Source organism: Ctenopharyngodon idella, chromosome 8 (assembly GCF_019924925.1).
Source record: "Ctenopharyngodon idella isolate HZGC_01 chromosome 8, HZGC01, whole genome shotgun sequence".
Lineage (NCBI taxonomy): Eukaryota > Metazoa > Chordata > Actinopteri > Cypriniformes > Xenocyprididae > Ctenopharyngodon > Ctenopharyngodon idella.
The window spans coordinates 2,966,517-2,985,764 of record NC_067227.1 but is presented as its reverse complement, the minus strand read 5'-3'; the positions used below and the strand labels follow the sequence as shown (position 1 = coordinate 2,985,764).

The window sequence follows — 19,248 nt, the reverse complement described above, 5'->3', positions numbered from 1 at the left end:
TATAAAAAGCTAACAGTAGGCTATAAACGGACTACAGCACACCATGGTCGCGGATCAACCAAGCTTCCTCAAACTTTATTTAGAAAACAACTTTATTTAAAAACATGCTCGCTGATTATGATTTGCGCTGTGTATGAATACTTATCCACTTTTTCATGAGAAATGCTGTCCAAATGTCCTGTTTGTCATGATGATGTCTAAAGTCCCTGCCAAAGGAAGTAGTCCCTTTTAGCAATTTGTTAGCAACCGCCGTTTTTAAGACACAATAAAGGTTTAAAAAATCACAAGCGGGTTATAACTGGTGTGTTTTATGTCATTAATCAAAACGTGAAAATATTTAGAGGCTTTGTTAACCACAGACCTTATTTCAGGCGATTTAGCAAAAACCCATTGAGTTTAGTGCAATGGAACCGGAAGTCCTAAAATGCTAACTCGCTTCTGGGTTTTGCATACAAAAACATGTCATCCCTGAGGTACTCTATTCTGGCTGGTAAACAACTTCAAACTACCACTGGCCCTTTGTGATTATGTAATAGGTAGGTGTGGCTCTGAGGCTCCGCCTTCTTTGACGTGGAAATCTTCTCCGATTCCTTTCTTCTGTTCAGTCCGTCGAGGTCAGACGCGAGTAAAAACACAAACACACTGGAGAGCAACTTTATAGTAGAAAATGAAGTTGTAATTCTAATTGAAAAAGACACTGTTTTTTTTTTTTTCATGTTTAATACTGTAAAGCTGCTGCTTTAAAGCAATTCATTGTATAAAGTGGTTTATTATAAATAAACGTGACGTAACTTGATTGGAGTGCCGAATTGTACAGCTTGTGCAAACACATTCACATTAACACCGCTGTTATTTTTCTTGTGTATTTATTTTATCAAGAGGAAAGTGCGCAGCATTGTGATGTTTGTTAAAAGTATTTAAACTAAATCTTTTTACCTCTAAGCAAAGAACGAAAAATAATTTTTCTGAGTATATCGGGGCCTTAACTGTCAGCATGTGTCAGATGATGTCAATATAAATATGATTCATCCCTCATATTTAAAAAAAAAAAAAAAAAAAAAAAATGGCACTGTATGGAAACACATTTTTAAAGGACTGACAACAGAAATGTGCAGCTTGTATTTTGGTTAAAGCACTTGCAAATATTAAAATAGTTGTCAAGGTTGGACTACTTTTCAAATATGGATTACGGATTAAAACAACTATTAAGGAAAAGTCATAATACCTTTCGAATACTGTTGTGGACAGTAGGGGGCCTTGAAGTCAAAAAAGACTTATTTATGAATCTATGAATATCTACTCAAGTATATCAGAGGAGAGATTGTGTTTCAGCTGTTTTCTCTTTCTTTCTCAGGTGAAGGACTTATATTTGCACCCTGAAATGTTTAGCGTGTCTAACGGCCTCCTCACACCGACCCTGAAGAGCAAGCGCGTGGATCTACGGCGACTCTTCAGTGAGCAGATCGCACAGATGTACAGTAAATCATCCATTTAGACCTCACATACTAATGCAGTCCAGGACAGACTCTCAACATCGCATTTATCAAGCGATTTTCTCTAAAACATTTGAACTAACTTAAAAAGACTTGCTAAATAAGGGTGATGTTACTGACAGGAAACTGTTCTCAATAATTTATGATAAATTGTCATGAAGACTGAAGTCTTCACTTCTTCTCATTTAGTGATCTAGATGGTGTTTTAGGTCATTTTAGACGGCTTTCATAGTTTGAACTGAGACACAGACACTCTCCATCCTAACACATAGATCAGGAATGTTGGGATGCATTTGGGGATCAGATGAACTTATTGGAAAGAATAGCTTTTCAGTCAGTTTCATAGATATTTTACAGTTTTGTAATTACGAGTTTGATTTTGCACCTCTAAAGAACAATCTGTATGAAATTTGATGCATTTCATTTGTTGTTGATATGAAATGTCTGTATGTTTGACAGTCTGTAAATGAGTATTTTCAACTGTAAATGTTTGACTAATTGCAGCTAATAGACTGTATTTTACTCTTTTATTGACAGAAGAATAAAGACAATGCATTATTACAATTTTCTTATAACTTAATCAATGCTCTGACTGACACCATCTATAAAATCAAAGCTGATTGATTGAGAATGGTGTATGAACCCCTGACCCCAGTTCTGATTGGTTCATAGGGATGTCACTCAAGAACTTTGGAGAAAGGTATTAGGATGTTGTTCTCTTGCTTACAAAAACCAAACAAACAAAAAACTACGATTAAACCCCTAGAGGTCGCAATTTTGCCCATCACTGTGCCCTAACCCAGATCACTCCCGTATCCCTTTGGATGGAAAAAAACAAGTTCATTCACAATAAAATGATACACATAAAACACATCAGACAAACCGTGGATGTCCAAAACCAGTTTACTGTAAGGATGTATGACAACTAAATTGCAAACACACATTTAAAGAACAACACTTCAATTTGAGAAAAGAGACAAATACACACATTTTGATAATATAAGGCTATGGTCCAGAGTCTTAGAGAAAATGTTTTGGGTTATTTCAGGTTTTGTCTTTTAAAAGCAAAGCAGGAATGTAAAACATGCTGTAAGTTTTAATTTATTTGTTAGATGTTTTATCCAAAATGACTTGACCTGAATTCAAGGTTTACATTTTAACCCTGGGAATCGAACCCATGACCATGGTGAGCAACATCACCTACTGTGAAGGCACTTTTAATATTCCAATTATCTGTATATAATTTATAATATTATCCAAATATTCATGTCAAACCGAACCAAAAATTTTCCATTTATATATTCAAAGCTCTTGGTTTAAAAAATACTTCATTATATATTGATTGTCAGTAAATGCGATGAAAACGTGTGGATTAAATAACTGGCCCTGAAACTATTGGCAACATTTCCAAACAGTACATTGTGTATTATAGCTGTAAGACTATTGGTAAATATAACAAAAAAAACTTTAACAAAAGGTCTTTTCTTCAAACCAAATACAGTGAGCACAAACACAGGCCAGTTACAAAAAAAAAAATGCTTCAGATGTGCCAGTAGAGGGAGGCAGAGTATCATTTAAACACATGTGAAAAGCATCATGTTAGAGCACTGACAATTGCACTGTAACATTTTTCCGAGATAAAATGTCAGTCAACAGTTTCATATAAATATTGATTCTCTGCACGATTCCAGTGTTGCACTATTCTGTAAAGATGCTTTAAAAGAGCAGGAAAAAAGTTAAGAGTACATCATAAGTAGTGTGTGAACTCTACGAACAACTCGTATAGAAAACTAAGCTTTAGCTTATAAGAACTATTTAGAACTTAAATATTTGGCCTCTTGTGGATGGGAAAGCTGTAAGACAAACATGTAAATTATCTGTTAGAACTTCAATGATCAATCGTTGGTTGGTTGTAGTGACTGTAAAGACAAAAATAAACCGACGAGACAAAAAAAAAAAAAGTTTGATTAGCAAAAAGTGACATTAACTGGAAAAAAATCCAGGTAAGATATTCCAGCTAAGAATCAAAACTTCATGCTAATATGAGAATCTGAACACATTCCTGTTAAAAGGTTTCACTAGTGTTTCCTGATGGCTTCATTTGTCAACAAGACATTCAAAATAAGACTTCTACATTATCAATAAAAAGTAACAAACAGAAAAAGAAATAAATAACTGTTGACGTGACTTCATTAAAACATCTGTGGCGTATCAGCGGGTGTTTTCTGTCTCAGTCGTCGGCCACGATGGACAGCGCGCGCAACTCATTCAGTTTGGCCTCGTTCTCCTGCTTCCTCTGTTCATCTGTCAAACCGCCCTGGTCAATCTGATCCGTCAATTCAGTGAAGATATTGTGCATCTCGGTAAAATAGGCCACCTGAGAGAAAACAAAGCATGAGTGAGAAACAAAGGAAAAGAGAGGTCAAGTACAATACAACAATACACACATTACTAGTATTACAATTAAATTTGTTTTTTTCATTTGTTTTAAACTGTGAATTTCTGATTTGATTGTTCTGAATCACAGTAACAAATGTTAATTTGGAACAAAGTAAGGCTTCCTGTTTCCTTTTCACTGTCTGCCACATCACAAAGCTACTATAATAATTAATGATGTGCATAAGCTATTTAATTGGTCATTTTTATGTATTTTATTATTCTCATGCAGTCGCAGGGAATGATGGGAAAAGTAGCTGTGTTGTACAAGCCCATCATCTCATAAATTAGCCAATTTAATAGTATTTTCTGACAATGTTTGTCACTATTCTTCAACAACAGCACACAAAATGTGTGATCAATACCACCTAAAATCTGACATGATTCGTAGTGGACACTCCCCTAAAAATCAAAGCCACGCCCCTTAGGATTGACACTAGAGGTCTTCTTGGGTCCTAAAATCTGTACCAGACCCGAATCGACCCAAATTACTTCTTACCCGAAACTGACGTGTAGAAATTAATTTTTTTAAAGAAAAACCCAACCCGAGACAGACCCTAAAAAATTAGACCCGAGTCCGACAGCATTTATATTCAAACCGACTGGATCCGAACGTAAACAGCGTTGAGGTTTACACAGCCTGCAGCCCCGCAGTCAGTCAGGAACAATTCCAGTGTCCTGCTGACTGATTTGGCTGCTTCTCCATTACTTTCACTTATTTATTTACTCATTTATTATTACTTTATATTATTGCCTGCCTGATGGATAAGTTGTGAGTTCTTTCAATTGTGACCAGTGGATCTCATAGCTATAAGACGGATTTCTGTGAGGTTACAAACGTGTTCCTTTTCTATGTGCATTTCTCAAAAATACACTTAAAGGGTTAAAAATAAAATTTCTGTCATTAATTACTCACCCTCATGTCGTTCCACACCCGTAAGACCTTCGTTCATCTTCAGAACACAAATTAAGATATTTTTGATGAAATCCAAAAGGTTTTTTTTTGTTTATCTCCCATAGAAAGCAATGTAATTACCATCATTTAAGGTCCAGAAAGGTATTAAAGACATTGTTAAAATCGTCAACGTGACTGCAGTGGTTCAACATTAATGTTATGAAGCGATGAGAATACTTTTTGTGCACAAAAACAAAAAAAATAACCTTATTCAACAATTTCTTTCTGGACCTTAAATGATGGTAATTATGTTGCTTTCTATGGGGAATAAAAAAACCTCTTGGATTTCATCAAAAATATCTTAATTTGTGTTCTGAAGATGAAAGGTCTAATGGGTTTGGAACGACATGAGGAATTTCATTTTTGGGTGAAGGAACTCCTTCACATGAACACGCAAGTACGCGCAGAAGTGCTGAAATGTCAATCACTCATCACTGTAACCTCATTACATCCTATAACTTTTGCCGTAATGTTATTTACCTTACCATAAGATGATTAAAGTTTATTATTCAGGGTCTTCTCAGGTACATTTAGAAAAAACACATTTATTTTAAATTACCCGAGACCCGAGGCCACTAATAGCGAACCCGACCCGTGTCCGAGGCACTCGTCAAAGTTTTGGACCCACAGCCTTTGAATCAGAAAGTCAGACTCAATAATAGATCCCACGTTTTCCATGACATCGTGACGCTGTAAAAGTGATCATTCCGACAGGACACATAAGCCCTGTCCAAACTAAAATACAAAATCCCTGCATATCTGAGGCCATTTCTAGCCTTAATTTGTTTTTGAAAAATGTGAAACAACTTTACGCCAAGCACTAATCTAAATAAAGAACTTGGCTTTTATAAACAAGGGATATTCTTCACTCCCGCTCATACAAGAAAACCAAAAATCATCCAGAGATAACGCTCATGGGTCTGTGGGTAGTGGGTGACCCTGATCTTCTGTGATCGGTGTGTGAGCGAGCGAGTGTCGGCTGAAAGCTTTCTTGACACGTCCCGCCCCTGCTCTTCCCCCGGCCCGTGAGTCAGGGGTCCCGCGAGAGACGCTTTGATGATTAATAGCCTTTAATCACATTACAAGACTCCAGGAGGAGTGGGCCGCCATTGAAAGCGCTGGGAAATACAGCTGCTCGGCTCTCAAACCTACACACAGCACATTTATTCAAGCTGCTTACTGTATGTGTGTTTAAAAAAACAATCCACATCTACTATAGCTTTAAAATCCAGTGAGAAAACAAATTCTCAAGACAATACGAGTGATGTTTGTCAGCGCAAAACTCGCCACCATGATGCTAGGGTGTTGCTACAGTATGTGATCTACGGACATGTGGTTGCCAGGGTGTTCTGAATGGTTGCTAGGTGGTTTCTTACTGGCCCACCTCCAAGTCACCAAATTAATACTTACTGTTTAAGGGACAGTTCACAAAAAAAAAAAAAAAAAAATTATTCCTGTCATTTATTCACCCTCATGTCAATCCAAACCTGTGTGACTCTTCTGTAGAACACATCTTTTTTTTTTAATCTTTTTTTAAATGTCAACTTTTTTTTTTTAAGTTCATACAATGAGATATATCTAATATATAAATGTCTCATTCATTCATTCATTCATTCAAAGTATTTGTACAGAAAAAGAACAAAACAAAAATGACAAAAAACAATGATTTGGACCCCACTGACTGGGTGAAGGGGGGGGGGGGGACTTTCCCTTCAAGGGTGTTCAAATTATTCATCCTAAAAATGAGCAACAATAATAGCAATACTTCACTCAGCAAAGCCACTATGACTGTTACTGAAAAGCAGAGGCCATAAAAGCGGGAAACGGTCTTGTTAGTTAGTGATACACAGCAGAATTTCGATTGATGAATGTAACTCAACTCCACTGTTCACACAGCAGCCATTGAGTTCAGACACCCACGGATTGCAAAGACACTTTTTAGGGCTTTTGTAGGGCAGATGTATAAATGCGGCACCAAACACTGTGATGAAGCACATCTCTTTTGAATAGATTGTGTAAACTGCCTCTGGGATTGCTCGAAATGACTTCAGACTCTAATCAAAGACTCCACGCTGGCCGTCAGTGGCGCTCTGTGATCTATGAGAGGCCAGTTCCTGCCCAGTGCTGAATGGAAGCGGATACTGGTCTGTCCTGTTTATGGTGGTCTCACCACATGAAGAGGGGAGAGGGGATCTGTTTGCCGTGCAGCACGTGGGGCTGGAAGGAAAACTTGTTCACAGGAAAATCCGCCTTGGACCTGTCAGAGATCAATCAAAATGGCCAATGAATGATGCCGCCACACACAAGCTAAAACGCAGGTACGGCACCGTATTTATGTCTCGGCTTCAGACAGCACACCCACAGACCTGTTCATGAGTTGTAAGATACATGTTGGACACAACAGAGCTTTCCCGAAACGACAAGCTCTAATCTGATTGGTTGCTGTTTTGCAGCTTTTGGAAGTCAAGGCGCAAGGGCCAGTTTGTGAGAACTAAGTTTCAAGGATTTTATTTTGTGCCTTCATAAGATTCAGTCATTTGTTAGTAGCAAGAATACGTGGCATCCTAAATAACTGCCGAATCCTGCTTTGATTCGGAGATATATCCATTAAACAATCAGTACTTATTACTTGCAGATGGAAGGATATTCTGACCGCAAAGTCAACACACATTTCCAATCATCCCTTTGCTGCTGTATGTTTAACTATTTGTGGAGACAGCTGTGCCATGACTTGAACAAGATACCACACCAATCTATTATTGTGGTTTCGTCCATTTTAGATTTACCGCCCTTTAAAAAAAATAAATAAATAAATTTAAAAAAAAAAATCTAATTGTGGTTGGTCGTTGAACATATCATCTAGACGGGCCCTTCCTGTTTAAGCGGGTGATTCTTGACCAGAACAATCTTCAAAGAGGATTAGTGTTTATGCTTCTGTCACACACGGATTAATATATTCTAAACACACGTCTAATTAACCAATTAAACATACACACACACGCGCGCTGAAATACACTGTGTAACACACTGTAAGCCACCGATGTCCCAAATTGAGTCCGGCATCACGTCACCCCAGAATACCCACTAACCATGAACCAATCAGCTCGAGGCTACCTTCAGTATTGAGTGACAATAAAATGAGAAGGAAATCTGCCTTGGAAGAGAAATCCATTTGGAACAATTATTGACAAATAATTGTCCATAAAAACACACCACTTGTCCTATGTAAGGTTGGATCTATCCCCACGTCTTGGGCCAAGGTCTGAAAAAAAAAAAACCTTGGATAGATGGCCAGTCCATTGCAGGACTAAAGCCGAAAGTATACTTCCCCTTGTCCATGTTCTGCTCTGCTCGCACCGTCCGTGCGATGTAATTTTCATCATCAACACAGTCTGCTGATGTCTCCGTGTGCTGCCCAATTTTTGTGTCCGTGTGGACAACAGCTCATGTATGAGTGATTTCATCTCTCAAAAAGTCCACACACTCTTTAGACAATTTAGTGTCTACAATTCACCTGACCTGCATATCTTTGGACTATGTGGGAAACCAGAGTTGCTGTGATAATTGCAGTTAGTATCACAGCAATTACAGGTCACAAATATCCCATATATCATCACGTGCTTTAGCTGTTTGAACAGCTTTCATTCTATTACAGCAATATAGATTTGGCCATCTTTGGCCACTGCATTGGGTCTCAAGCTTCTTTAGCATCTCGCCACATGCATTATATTCTAAAGATGGCGTGTCAAGTTCAACTTTTAAAAGCTTTCTTGAGATCCTTGTATTTTCTTTCATTCCAACGCACTCTGTCTAGCTCTCCAACTCTGCTCCTGGAGACGTACCTTCCTACAGACTATAGTCACAACTGTGCGCCAATACATTTACCTGTAATTTACAAGTATTCCTGAATACCTTGATTAGCTGTTTCAGGTGTGTTTGATTGGGGTTGGAGCTAAACCCTACAAGATGGTAGCCCTCCAGGAGCAGGGGTGGTTACGTTCCACAGCCGTAAGACCTTTGTTCATCTTCAGAACACAAATTAAGATATTTTTGATGAAATCTGATGAGGCCTCTATTGACAGCAAGATAATTAACACTTCCAATGCCTAGAAAGCTACTAAAGACATATTTAAAACAGGTTCATGTGACTACAGTGGTTCAACCTTATTGTTATGAAGCAACGAGAATACTTTTTTTTTGCTCCCAAAAAACAAAATAACAACTTTATTCAACAATATCTAGTGATGGGTGATTTCAAAACACTGCTTCATGAAGCTTCGAAGCTTTACAAATCTTTTGTTTCGAACCAGTGGTTCGGAGCATGTATCAAACTGCCAAAGTCATGGGATTTCAGTAAACAAGGCTTTGTTACGTCATAAGTGTTTCGAAACGTTTCGATGGTTCACGTGACTTTGGCAATTTTATACACGCTCCGAACCACTGACTCGAAACAAAAGATTCGTTAACATTAAGGTTGAACCACAATAGTCACATGAACTGTTTTAAATATGTCTTTAGTACCTTTCTGGGCATTTGAAAGTGTTACTTATCTTGCTGGCAATGGAGGCCTCACCGAGCAATCGGATTTTATCAAAAATATCTTACAGGTGTGGAATGAGATGAGGGTGAGTTATAAATGACAGAATTTTGGACTAACCATTTAAGCCTGACGTCAAAGAACTAGCGGCGATGAAAGGTGACTGTGTTGTCACCTCTTGTCAGTTGCTAAAAAGCTGTGCTTGAACACAACAAAAGGACTAAAGGCGACTGTCAACTTGCATGTGCGTTATGCGCCTACGTGTAAGTAAATATGTGTCTATATCAGCATGTATCAATAGTCTATTTTCGTCATTCAAAAAGGAAACAAACTAGGACTGGAGATATACAAACCGTAAACAAAGCAGCACTTGCTTGCCGTTTTGAATATCAATCACAGTGATCACTTTTTTTCAATTCCAATCAGCTCATGTTATTATGAAAATATTTGTGCATTCAAATGCTCAGGTAAGATGACATAAAATTATAACAGCCTTCTTCGCTCGCTTTCATCACTTTTGCTTTTATTCTCATGCACTGACTCGTTTGCTAAGCTGAACAGCCAATCAGAGTTCTCTCTCTCTCTCCGACGGCCCGACGCCGATTCAACAATCGGCCCAAAAAACCCTGACGGCATCCGACTAGAACCAATGGTGTGGAACACACCGGAAAAAATAAGCTGACTGACGCTCAAAAAAATCGGCCCATCATTTCCCAACCGCCAGCTTGGTGTTTCCCGGCCTTTATGCACACACCCAATTGGGCTACAATGGGATGCTCCACGTCATTCACTTTCAGTACATTTCCATGCTTAATGCATCCAGTGAAGACTCAATACGTACTATTAAGGAGGTGGGGAAGATAAGATTTGTGAATTTCATATTTTTCATGCATCTGAAGAGTCCCCACTTGTACCTGAGGTCAAGAACTCAACGCAGTGGCTTCTAGAGAATTTGCCAGTGTGTTTAAATTTGGCTCATTCTGTGGCCATCCAGGATGTACGTGCATGCATGCATGTATCTCTTTAGGCCAAATTTCTATTAGTCCTCTTCCCCTGATATAAGGCAGTGTGTATGTGTGCGAATGACTCAGCAGGATGAGGGACTCTCAGCATGACTGAATGTTTGGTGAGTCAAACTGTGTCCACTCCAGAAATCCTGGAAACACAAACACACAGTGCCTAATCACTGACGTCCATCAGATACGGAGGGAGGTAGCGTCTCTGCACTGCACCTATAGTAATACAGCCTGCGGTCTCAGGAGTCCATGTTCACCCTCTGTCTGACAGAAAGACACCCTCCTCTCCCTCGTCACAGAGAGCTGCTGCTGGTGACTGTGTCTTGGAGTATGTGGGTGTTGGAGGTACGGCACTCTAGGTTACAGAAAACACTTGATGAATGAGACTCGGTCATCTGTTAGGCCTCTCTGCTGCCCATCTGTTAGCAAAAAGCTCAGGGAAAGACTGCATTTCAGGCCTGATCTAAGATCAGCTTAATGCTACATTCATGTGTTCATTTATTTATAACCTTTATGTTTTCCAGAGCACCCACGTCTGGTTTTCAATAGAGCAAATGACAAAAGCGCAACACCACAAAGTGTGGCTACACAAAAACAATCACAAAAGACTGCTGTCTCCATAAAGTTCGGAGTGGTTTTAGCTAAAGGAAATCTGATGTTGTTCCATCCATGACATTTACATGCTGAATGCAATTGTTGTTTACTAGTCTATACAAGAAGACCAGAACCCTGTTATCAAATGGAGAGTTCCAGTTCTGGATGCTGATTGGTCAATACAATGCTTTCAAGTGATAATGTACAGTCAGCCGGCCATCATCGTAAAAATAACCGACAGTGATCAACTACTTTTTTAGAACCGTCGAAAGGTGACAACATTATCAATTGATTCGAACATGTATGCCCCACATGAGCAGCATAACTCAATGTGTCATCTTGATGGCTGTTTCCCTTTTGATTAACCCAACTCAGGCTAATCAGATGACACACAATCAGACATCTTAACACTTGATACATTCACACACATTAAGAATCATCTAAATTAAGGAAATGTATAAACCAAAACAAGCAAAGGAAAGTTTGAGCCAACACTTCATTTTCACTTTCTAGAGAGTAACAATACTATGTGGGTAAATCTCACAAAACTAGTCAAGAATGTTTTACAAATGTGAAAATCTCATACTTACATTTTTATTTTAATTACAGTAAAATTTAAATAATAATAATAATTAGAAAGGGCATAATTTTGAGGAAAATGTTACTACGCAATCCATCTGTTTGATATACCAGACCTAAATAGTGCATGTTCAAGTAGACAGCTAGGAGAGGCCGTCTCTGAAGACTATCAAGATGGCAGTTTTGGGGATCATAGGGCACTGGATCAGGTCCTGACAGATCTCGTCTGCCCGCTCTGCCCTGAGCTGTGAAGATTATGGCTTTTAAATATGTGATTAACCCACCAAGAAAAGGCCTGCTTGGACTATTCAGCTTTAACACCAGGTCACAGTTAAGTCAGTGTTGTAAAACACTGTAAAATAGGTTATATCCACCGTATTTAGAGGATACTTTTAACTTGGCAGGCAGATGACAACATAGATGATCCTTTAGTTTTAAACTTTCCTATTGTTTGTGTTTCTTAAAGGGTTAGTTCATCCAAAAATGAAAATTCTGTCATTAATTACTCAGCCTCATGTTGTTCCACACCCGTAAGACCTTCATTCATCTTCAGAACACAAATTAAGATATTTTTGATGAATCTCATGGCTCAGTGAGGCCTCCATTGACAGCAAGATAATTAACACTTTGAGTGCCCAGAAAGCTACTAAAGACATATTTAAAACAGTTCATGTGACTACAGCGCCAAAAAAAACAAAATAACGACTTTATTCAACAATATCTAGTGGTGGGCGATTTCAAAACACTGCTTCATGAAGCTTCAAAGCTTTATGAATCTTTTGTTTCAAATCAGTGGTTCGGAGCTTGTATCAAACTGCCAAAGTCACGTGATTTCAGTAAACGAGGCTTTGTTACGTCATAAGTGTTTTGAAATTTCAATGGTTCACCACTCGGGGGGCGTGACTTTAGCAGTTTGATACATGCTCTGAACCACTGATTCGAAACAAAAGATTTGTAAAGCTTCGAAGCTTCATGAAGCAGTGTTTTGAAATCGCCCATCACTAGAATTTTCATTTTTAGTTGAACCCCTTTAATGCTACTATATTAAAGTTTAAGTCCATGTGTATTGATATCATACGTGATGCTAGACTTGAATGTATTATTTATCTCCTCTAATACACACACAGATGTCCTAAAAAGCATTTGGACACTTGTATGAATGTCACTGCATAAGATTTTCTTATACATTGTTATTATTATATGAGTATGATTTAGTGAATATGTCTATACAATAGGAAAAAAGATAATTTTATGTTTAGTAACATGCACTTTAAAATTAATAGTTAATTAATTCGTTATTCATTATCCACCATGCCAACAATGGAGGGGCATTTCAACAAATTAGGAATGATATGAAGATCCTGAAATTGTCAGAGAGGGGGTGAATTCACACGTCCTGAAGACACGACTGTGTGCGTGTTTGACTTGGCTTTACCTCTTTTTCTACATTCATTAGATTCTAGTGTTTTGCTTTCTTACACACTTTCCTTAAAATAACACACGCAGTCTGAGCTGTGGACATAAGGAGGCAGGATTGTGGGGGTTAATCACATTATAGTGAGGGGAAGTGTGTAGAGTGAGAGTGTGTGTGAGTGCAGCATAAAGGAGTGTTTTTGTGTGTGTGTGTGTGTGTGTGTGTGTGTGTGTGTTGCTCAGGGTTAATCACATTAGATCTGGGTGGAGGGAGCGTCAGCTTTAAAATTTACTAGAGTGTGTCTGTGCGTGTGTGAGGGTGTTTCTTTAACTTGATTTTTATTGATTTTTATTTTTATTAATGGCAACAGTTTTTTTTTTACTTGTTATTAAAGTAATATCATTAAACTTTTTACCATGACTTGACAATTATATTTTTTTGCTACTCATGTCTTTTATGTATAAATTTGGTTTAACCTTTGTCTCAGGTCCAGACTTGTAATTTTGTCAAACTGTGAAAAAGGTATCAAAATATTTAATTTTGTACATGTAGAAAAGCTATCTATAAAATTTTACTTAACAAGACAAGTCTTGTTTGTACACGTTTGTACAGGGTTTAAAACCAGCTTTTTTTTTGCCCAATGGCTGGTGAATTAAGAACAATTACTAGCCTTAAAGTCACCATGCAATCAAAATTGAAGTTTTTCGGCTTTTAGTATGGATATGATAGCCTTAAGATTATCTATAAGCTAGCGTGCTCCAAAACAATGACAAAATTCGCATTTAGAAGATATAAGCATTATAAGATATAAGCAAAACTTATAGTCTCTTATAGTCACGCGTGACCTTTCCAAGAATATGCGTAATGCGTGGCGCATCGCAGAGCTAGTGCAAGATGAGCATTTGTGGTTAAAAATATATCATTTGTTTTCAGCTGCACTGAAACTGCAATTTGGACCTTCAACCCGTTGAACCCTGTTGAAGTCCACAATTTGGAGAAAAATCCTGGAATGTTTTCCTAAAAAACCTTAATTTCTTTTTGACTGAAGAAAGAAAGACATAAACATCTTTGATGACATGGGGGTGAGTAAATGATCAGAAAATTGTAATTCTTAAGTGAACTAATTCTTTAAGTCCAATTATAATGGTAAAACACAAAACTTTAAGACTTTAAGTCTTCTAAATCCAAATTACCATACATTTTTGCATTTGAGAAGGGTAATGCAAAGCAGAAATGCAGGAGGAGGTGGGGAAAGAGTTTGAGTGTTGTGAATATTAGAGCATGTACAAAGAAAATCTATCTATGATATGATCCACATAACTGAGCTGGGTACATTTGATGCTCACCTGAGCTCGGATCAGAGCCTCAAAGCTGGGCTGAAAGTAGTCGATACGGCTGTTGTAGAACTTGGGCATCTCGTCCAATAGCTGCTTGTTCTTGGCTTCAAAGTCTTCCCTGACAGGCTTCAGTTCTTCCCTGGCCTAAAAGCAGAAAACACACACACGTAAAGCAGCAATGAATAAAACCAGGACTTGCCAATTATTCAAGCATGTGTGTCATTAGAATAACAACAACATATATACTATATATATATATATATATATATATATATATATATATATATATATATATATATATATATTGTATGAGGCCATAATATTTTCAAGGGTGTGGAGGTGGGGAAGAACGATATTCATGATGGAATCAGCATAGCGGATGGGAAGGGAAAGCGGCCTATAAGTGCTGATCTCTGCTAGGATGTGACCTGCTTTCTATATATGACACAGGACGCGTGTAAATGTGACTGTTAGCGCACACTTTATCTACAGCCCTGCTGAAGTCCTTCAGTGTGTGTGTGTGGGCGATGGGCTATACATGTATGTTGAAGTTTTCCAGGCACCCGTCTGTATCTGTTTGCGCACCTACAGTCCTTCACATGTCAACATACACATGCATAATGACCCAGAAGTGTGCAACAAAAAGAACAAACAATTATTGTTTGCCTGTGTTCGCTGGATCGTGTTACCGTGTGCGAATGCGCGTGTGTGTGCGAAACCCAATTATCCCTCAGCGTGTGTTGAGCGCAGCCTCTTGAAAAAGTGCAGCTGAGTTGAGAGGCTGTTTCTCTTGCGTGGGTGAGTTCGCTCGCATGTATACATGTGCTCTGAATACTTCTGCACCCATCCAGCCCAGCTTCCTTCACTTGTTGCTGCGTGCTAAAAAAATCCCGCCAGAACTGTACGAGAGTGGACAGATTATAATAAACCCGATGACTCTCAAGGTCTGGCACACTCGAGCACAAGCATCCACTACAGGAAGATCTATAACGACCGGATCAAAACTCGTGCTGATGGCTGTGTCTCTTTTCGAGTCCCAGCTGAAATCAAAATCGACCCCTATTCACTTTCTTAAAACACATTTCTCATCTTATTGGGAACAATATCTTGTTTCACTCAGAAATATGCCATGTCACAGAAGTAAAATGAGTTGTGAATGTCATTTCACGTGGACTTTAAAGGTCTGATAACAACAAAAATACAGTGTTAGCTTAATATGTAGTATGTATTAAAAATATTTGTATTTTGTCACCAATTATTTGCCGTATGTCTACACCTTTTCGCTACATGTTTGTGGCGGACATGACATTAAATTCTATAGCTCCTTGTACCCAGAGACCACCACTCCAAAAATAATACATTTATTGCAGAGTGAATTTTAAGAGTGTGTCATAAGGAAGCAGAGTTTCATTTTAAACTCTTGTCCCAATGAACATTTGTGCTGAAAATTCACACTCGGAGCAAACAAGCCTTTAGATGTGTGATTTATCCATATACAAGCCGTCAGAACAAACCTTGTGAAAATAAGCAAGTGTATCTGGCCTATTAAGATAGAATATAATGTGATGAAGGCGATGAACTGCAGGGTAATATTTAAAACACTCATTATAGCTGAAGAAGGAATGGATGTCCCAATTTTGAGTTTACAGATCCCATCATCAGTTACACTTTATTTCGATGGTTCACTTTAGACATATAATTAATATATAATTAATATAATTAATATTAGACTATAATTAACTTTGCAACTACATGTCAACTAACTCTTTAGAGTATTAGTAGGCTGTTAGGTTAGGGTTAGGTGTGAGGTTTAGTAGAATAAGTTGTATTTGCAAAGTTACTTATAGTCAGTAGGATGTCTAAAGTGGACTATCGAAATAAAGTCATCTTTTACACAGAGCTTATTTACTCCTGAACGTGCATAAGCATTAGCTGGACAAGTCTGAAAAACACAAATTTGCAATATGATTTGCAGGTCACATTTTATTTAATGCATACTTACAGTATAATTACACATATAAGCACTGATTTGAATTAACAACATTTACATACTATAAGGTTAGGGTTTGGTTTAGTATTAATTGCTTGTAATAAGGACTGGTCATTGACATAGATTTGATTTTGATTTACAAGCTTGCAATTTGATTCATTTCGGATATATATTAGGTACTGTACATGTCAATTTTTCTGGTGTAAAATATTTAGGGAACCCTGTCAGTAGGTACATTACTATATTAAAGGTCAAAATGAACATTTTTGTATACAACTTTTTAAATTGCACATAAGGCAGTTTTTATAATAATAACTTTTTAATGACATAATTAGGTTTCTACTCTAATTTCTTATTTGAAATTGCAGTTTTTATGAGGTGGCTTTCAGGACGGATTTATTCAAATATACATTAAATATTGAATAACAGGTTAAAAATCATGAATATGTAATATATTCATATATTTAGCAAAATGCTCCTCTCTAAAGTTCATTTTTCTAGATAACTATCTAGTTTACAGTCATTGAGTCAAATTAGGCAAATGTGATGTTATGTGACATTGTTTAAAAGCTGTTTATTTAAAAGCTGTCTTTCCACGGTTGAAACACTGATTGAGTGATTAGATGAGAGAGGATAAATTTCAGTAAGTTGTACTGTATCTTTTAACATACCTTCTGATGTTCATTTATGTTTATTTCATGCTGTAACTAATAGTAAAGCGGAAAAGATGATCAGTTCACATGAACCGCTTGAACTGATGTGGTTACAGCGATCTGTCACGTTACATTAAAGAGTGACAAAACAGAATTTATTGTTTGAAATTCTTGGGATTTAAGAATCAATATTGTTCATCAAAATGGGAATTGATTAAAATCTATATTTTCAACCCAGCCCTACTTCTAATTACAGACAAATTAAATTACTATAGTAAATACATGTAATGTGTAACATGAACACATTAAAATAAAGTGTTACTGATTTGAGCTAAAGAAACAAAATTATAGTACTATTACGGTCAGATTTTACTCCTGATTTGAAGCACATAATCTTGACAATCAGTTTTGAGATTTCTATTTTTCCTATTCAAACGGACAGGAGCTGTTTGTTTTAATCTACATGGAAAACAGCTACCTGGGGCGTTACCAAGATGACCGCTGAGTGAACTGACTTGTATTAAAGGATTTTTGGTATTATTAAGAGATCAGTCACTCATTGAAAAATGAATGCCTGAAATTGCAACGCCGTCGGAAAGGAAGTCCTGCCTTTCATTTAGATGGAAGAACTGGTTGTACCTGATGGAGTTTGACCATGATGGGCCCCGTCTTCTCTTTTTCTTCATACTTCTCCACTTTAGACTGGAGTCTCTTATAATCTTGAAGAGCCTGTTCCCTGCGTTTTACTGCCATGTTCAGACTGGGAAACACACTGCCGTACCTGAGCACACACAGCACAGACAGAAGGGAAAAGATCACATAAACAATACTAGGCAAAGATGAATTACAAAAGTCAACAAAAAGCTACAAACAGAATAAATTGGTGTAAATCAGTCATAAAACCATTTGTAGATTGTCACATTCAATTCAGTTACAAAAGATTTACACAGATATTAGCCATGTTTGTGTTATGCATGAGGCTAATTGTCTTGTTTCTATGAAGAGAACAATTATAGCTGTCAACCTCGAGAGAAATGTCTGGGTCAATAACATGAAGTGCATATTTTTGTGTCCAAGTACATTATTTCCTTTTAAAATAATTTGATAAATTCATGACATATATCACTTTATTCTATAAAACCTATTTAGTTTGAATTAATTTTTAGTACATTTAAATAATACACAATTTTATGTTTTGTAACCCCCAAAATGTCAGGTGGTGCAACTGTCCGAATAAATGAACAGACTAGGAAAACTATTTAAAATGGTGTCTTAATAATAAAAAATTAAAAACTAAGTATTATGGCATCATTTTAGGTTTGAAACCTTTCATATAAACAAATTTTATAAATATCAGTAGTTTTTAAAGCTGTTGAGATAATTGAAAAACTTTTTGTCCAGGAATTTGTATATTCACAAATGTCAGGGTGGCACAACTGCAAACATGGCTATTTTATTATGAATTGACAAAGTAATAACAGTAAACATGATAATGCATCATCCAGAGGACCCCAACTGATCCTTGTGGCAGAGTTAAAAGGTTTGTAGATCTCTCAAATACTGGTAAAAACTGCTCATTTCAAGTATAGGTAGGTTGGTACACTTTCCATGTCAGGTGGTACAACTACAGTATACACCACGTGCAGAATTATTAGGCAAGTTGATTTTCTGATCATATTTTTCTTCCAAGCACATTTTACCAATTCCAAACCACATAAATCTTAATAACTACTATACATTTTGTATTTAATCATTTCTAAGCGATATATAATTGTTCGTGAAGGCTGGAAATGAAAAGCGCCTTATATTCAGGCGTGCATAATTATTAGGCTGGTTTTCTTTTACTGGCAAAATGAGCTCAAAGGACCAGCACCACATCCTCTTGTACCACTGTTTGAAGAATTTATCTTCCAGAATCTGGCAGTAAGGTGTGGGAGTTTTAGTCCATCTCCTAAAAATGATCTTCCAAAACTTACTGCCAGATTCTGGAAGATGAATTCTTCAAACTGTGGTACAAGAGGATGTGGTGCTGGTCCTTCAAGAGTCACTCTCAATCTGTCTGTCTATAAAGCCTATAAAAACAGTATTCATGTATTTCACAACACTTCAGCTTGTGATTCTTATTAAGTGAGGGTCATTTTTTAGGATTCTTTACCTAACCTAAGTCTCTGAGATCCTGACACCTTACACTTCTGAAGACTCCAGTTAGGTTGCAGTTCTGGAAAATGATGTCGCTGGAGACTA

At 37.3% G+C, this 19,248-nt stretch overlaps 2 protein-coding genes across 3 annotated transcripts in view; one reads left to right on the top strand and one right to left on the bottom strand.

Annotated features, from left to right (window-relative positions):
• acsl2 (acyl-CoA synthetase long chain family member 2) overlaps nt 1–2,057 on the top strand; it is a 34,126-nt gene extending 32,069 nt beyond the window's left edge. The window contains exon 21 of the mRNA XM_051902256.1: nt 1,355–2,057. Within this exon, the coding sequence (XP_051758216.1) occupies nt 1,355–1,495 (141 nt within the window). The 3' untranslated portion in view covers nt 1,496–2,057. The remainder of the gene's footprint in view (nt 1–1,354) is intronic.
• Nucleotides 2,058–2,378: 321 nt separating this feature from the next.
• The window catches only part of bin3 (bridging integrator 3), a 73,604-nt gene continuing 56,734 nt past the window's right edge, over nt 2,379–19,248 (bottom strand). For both annotated transcript variants that reach the window (XM_051902267.1, XM_051902265.1), the window contains 3 exons: nt 17,644–17,785; nt 14,371–14,505; nt 2,379–3,870 (listed from right to left, as the gene is read on the bottom strand). In XM_051902267.1, coding sequence (XP_051758227.1) covers nt 3,724–3,870; nt 14,371–14,505; nt 17,644–17,785 — 424 coding nt within the window. In that variant the 3' untranslated portion in view covers nt 2,379–3,723. The remainder of the gene's footprint in view (nt 3,871–14,370; nt 14,506–17,643; nt 17,786–19,248) is intronic.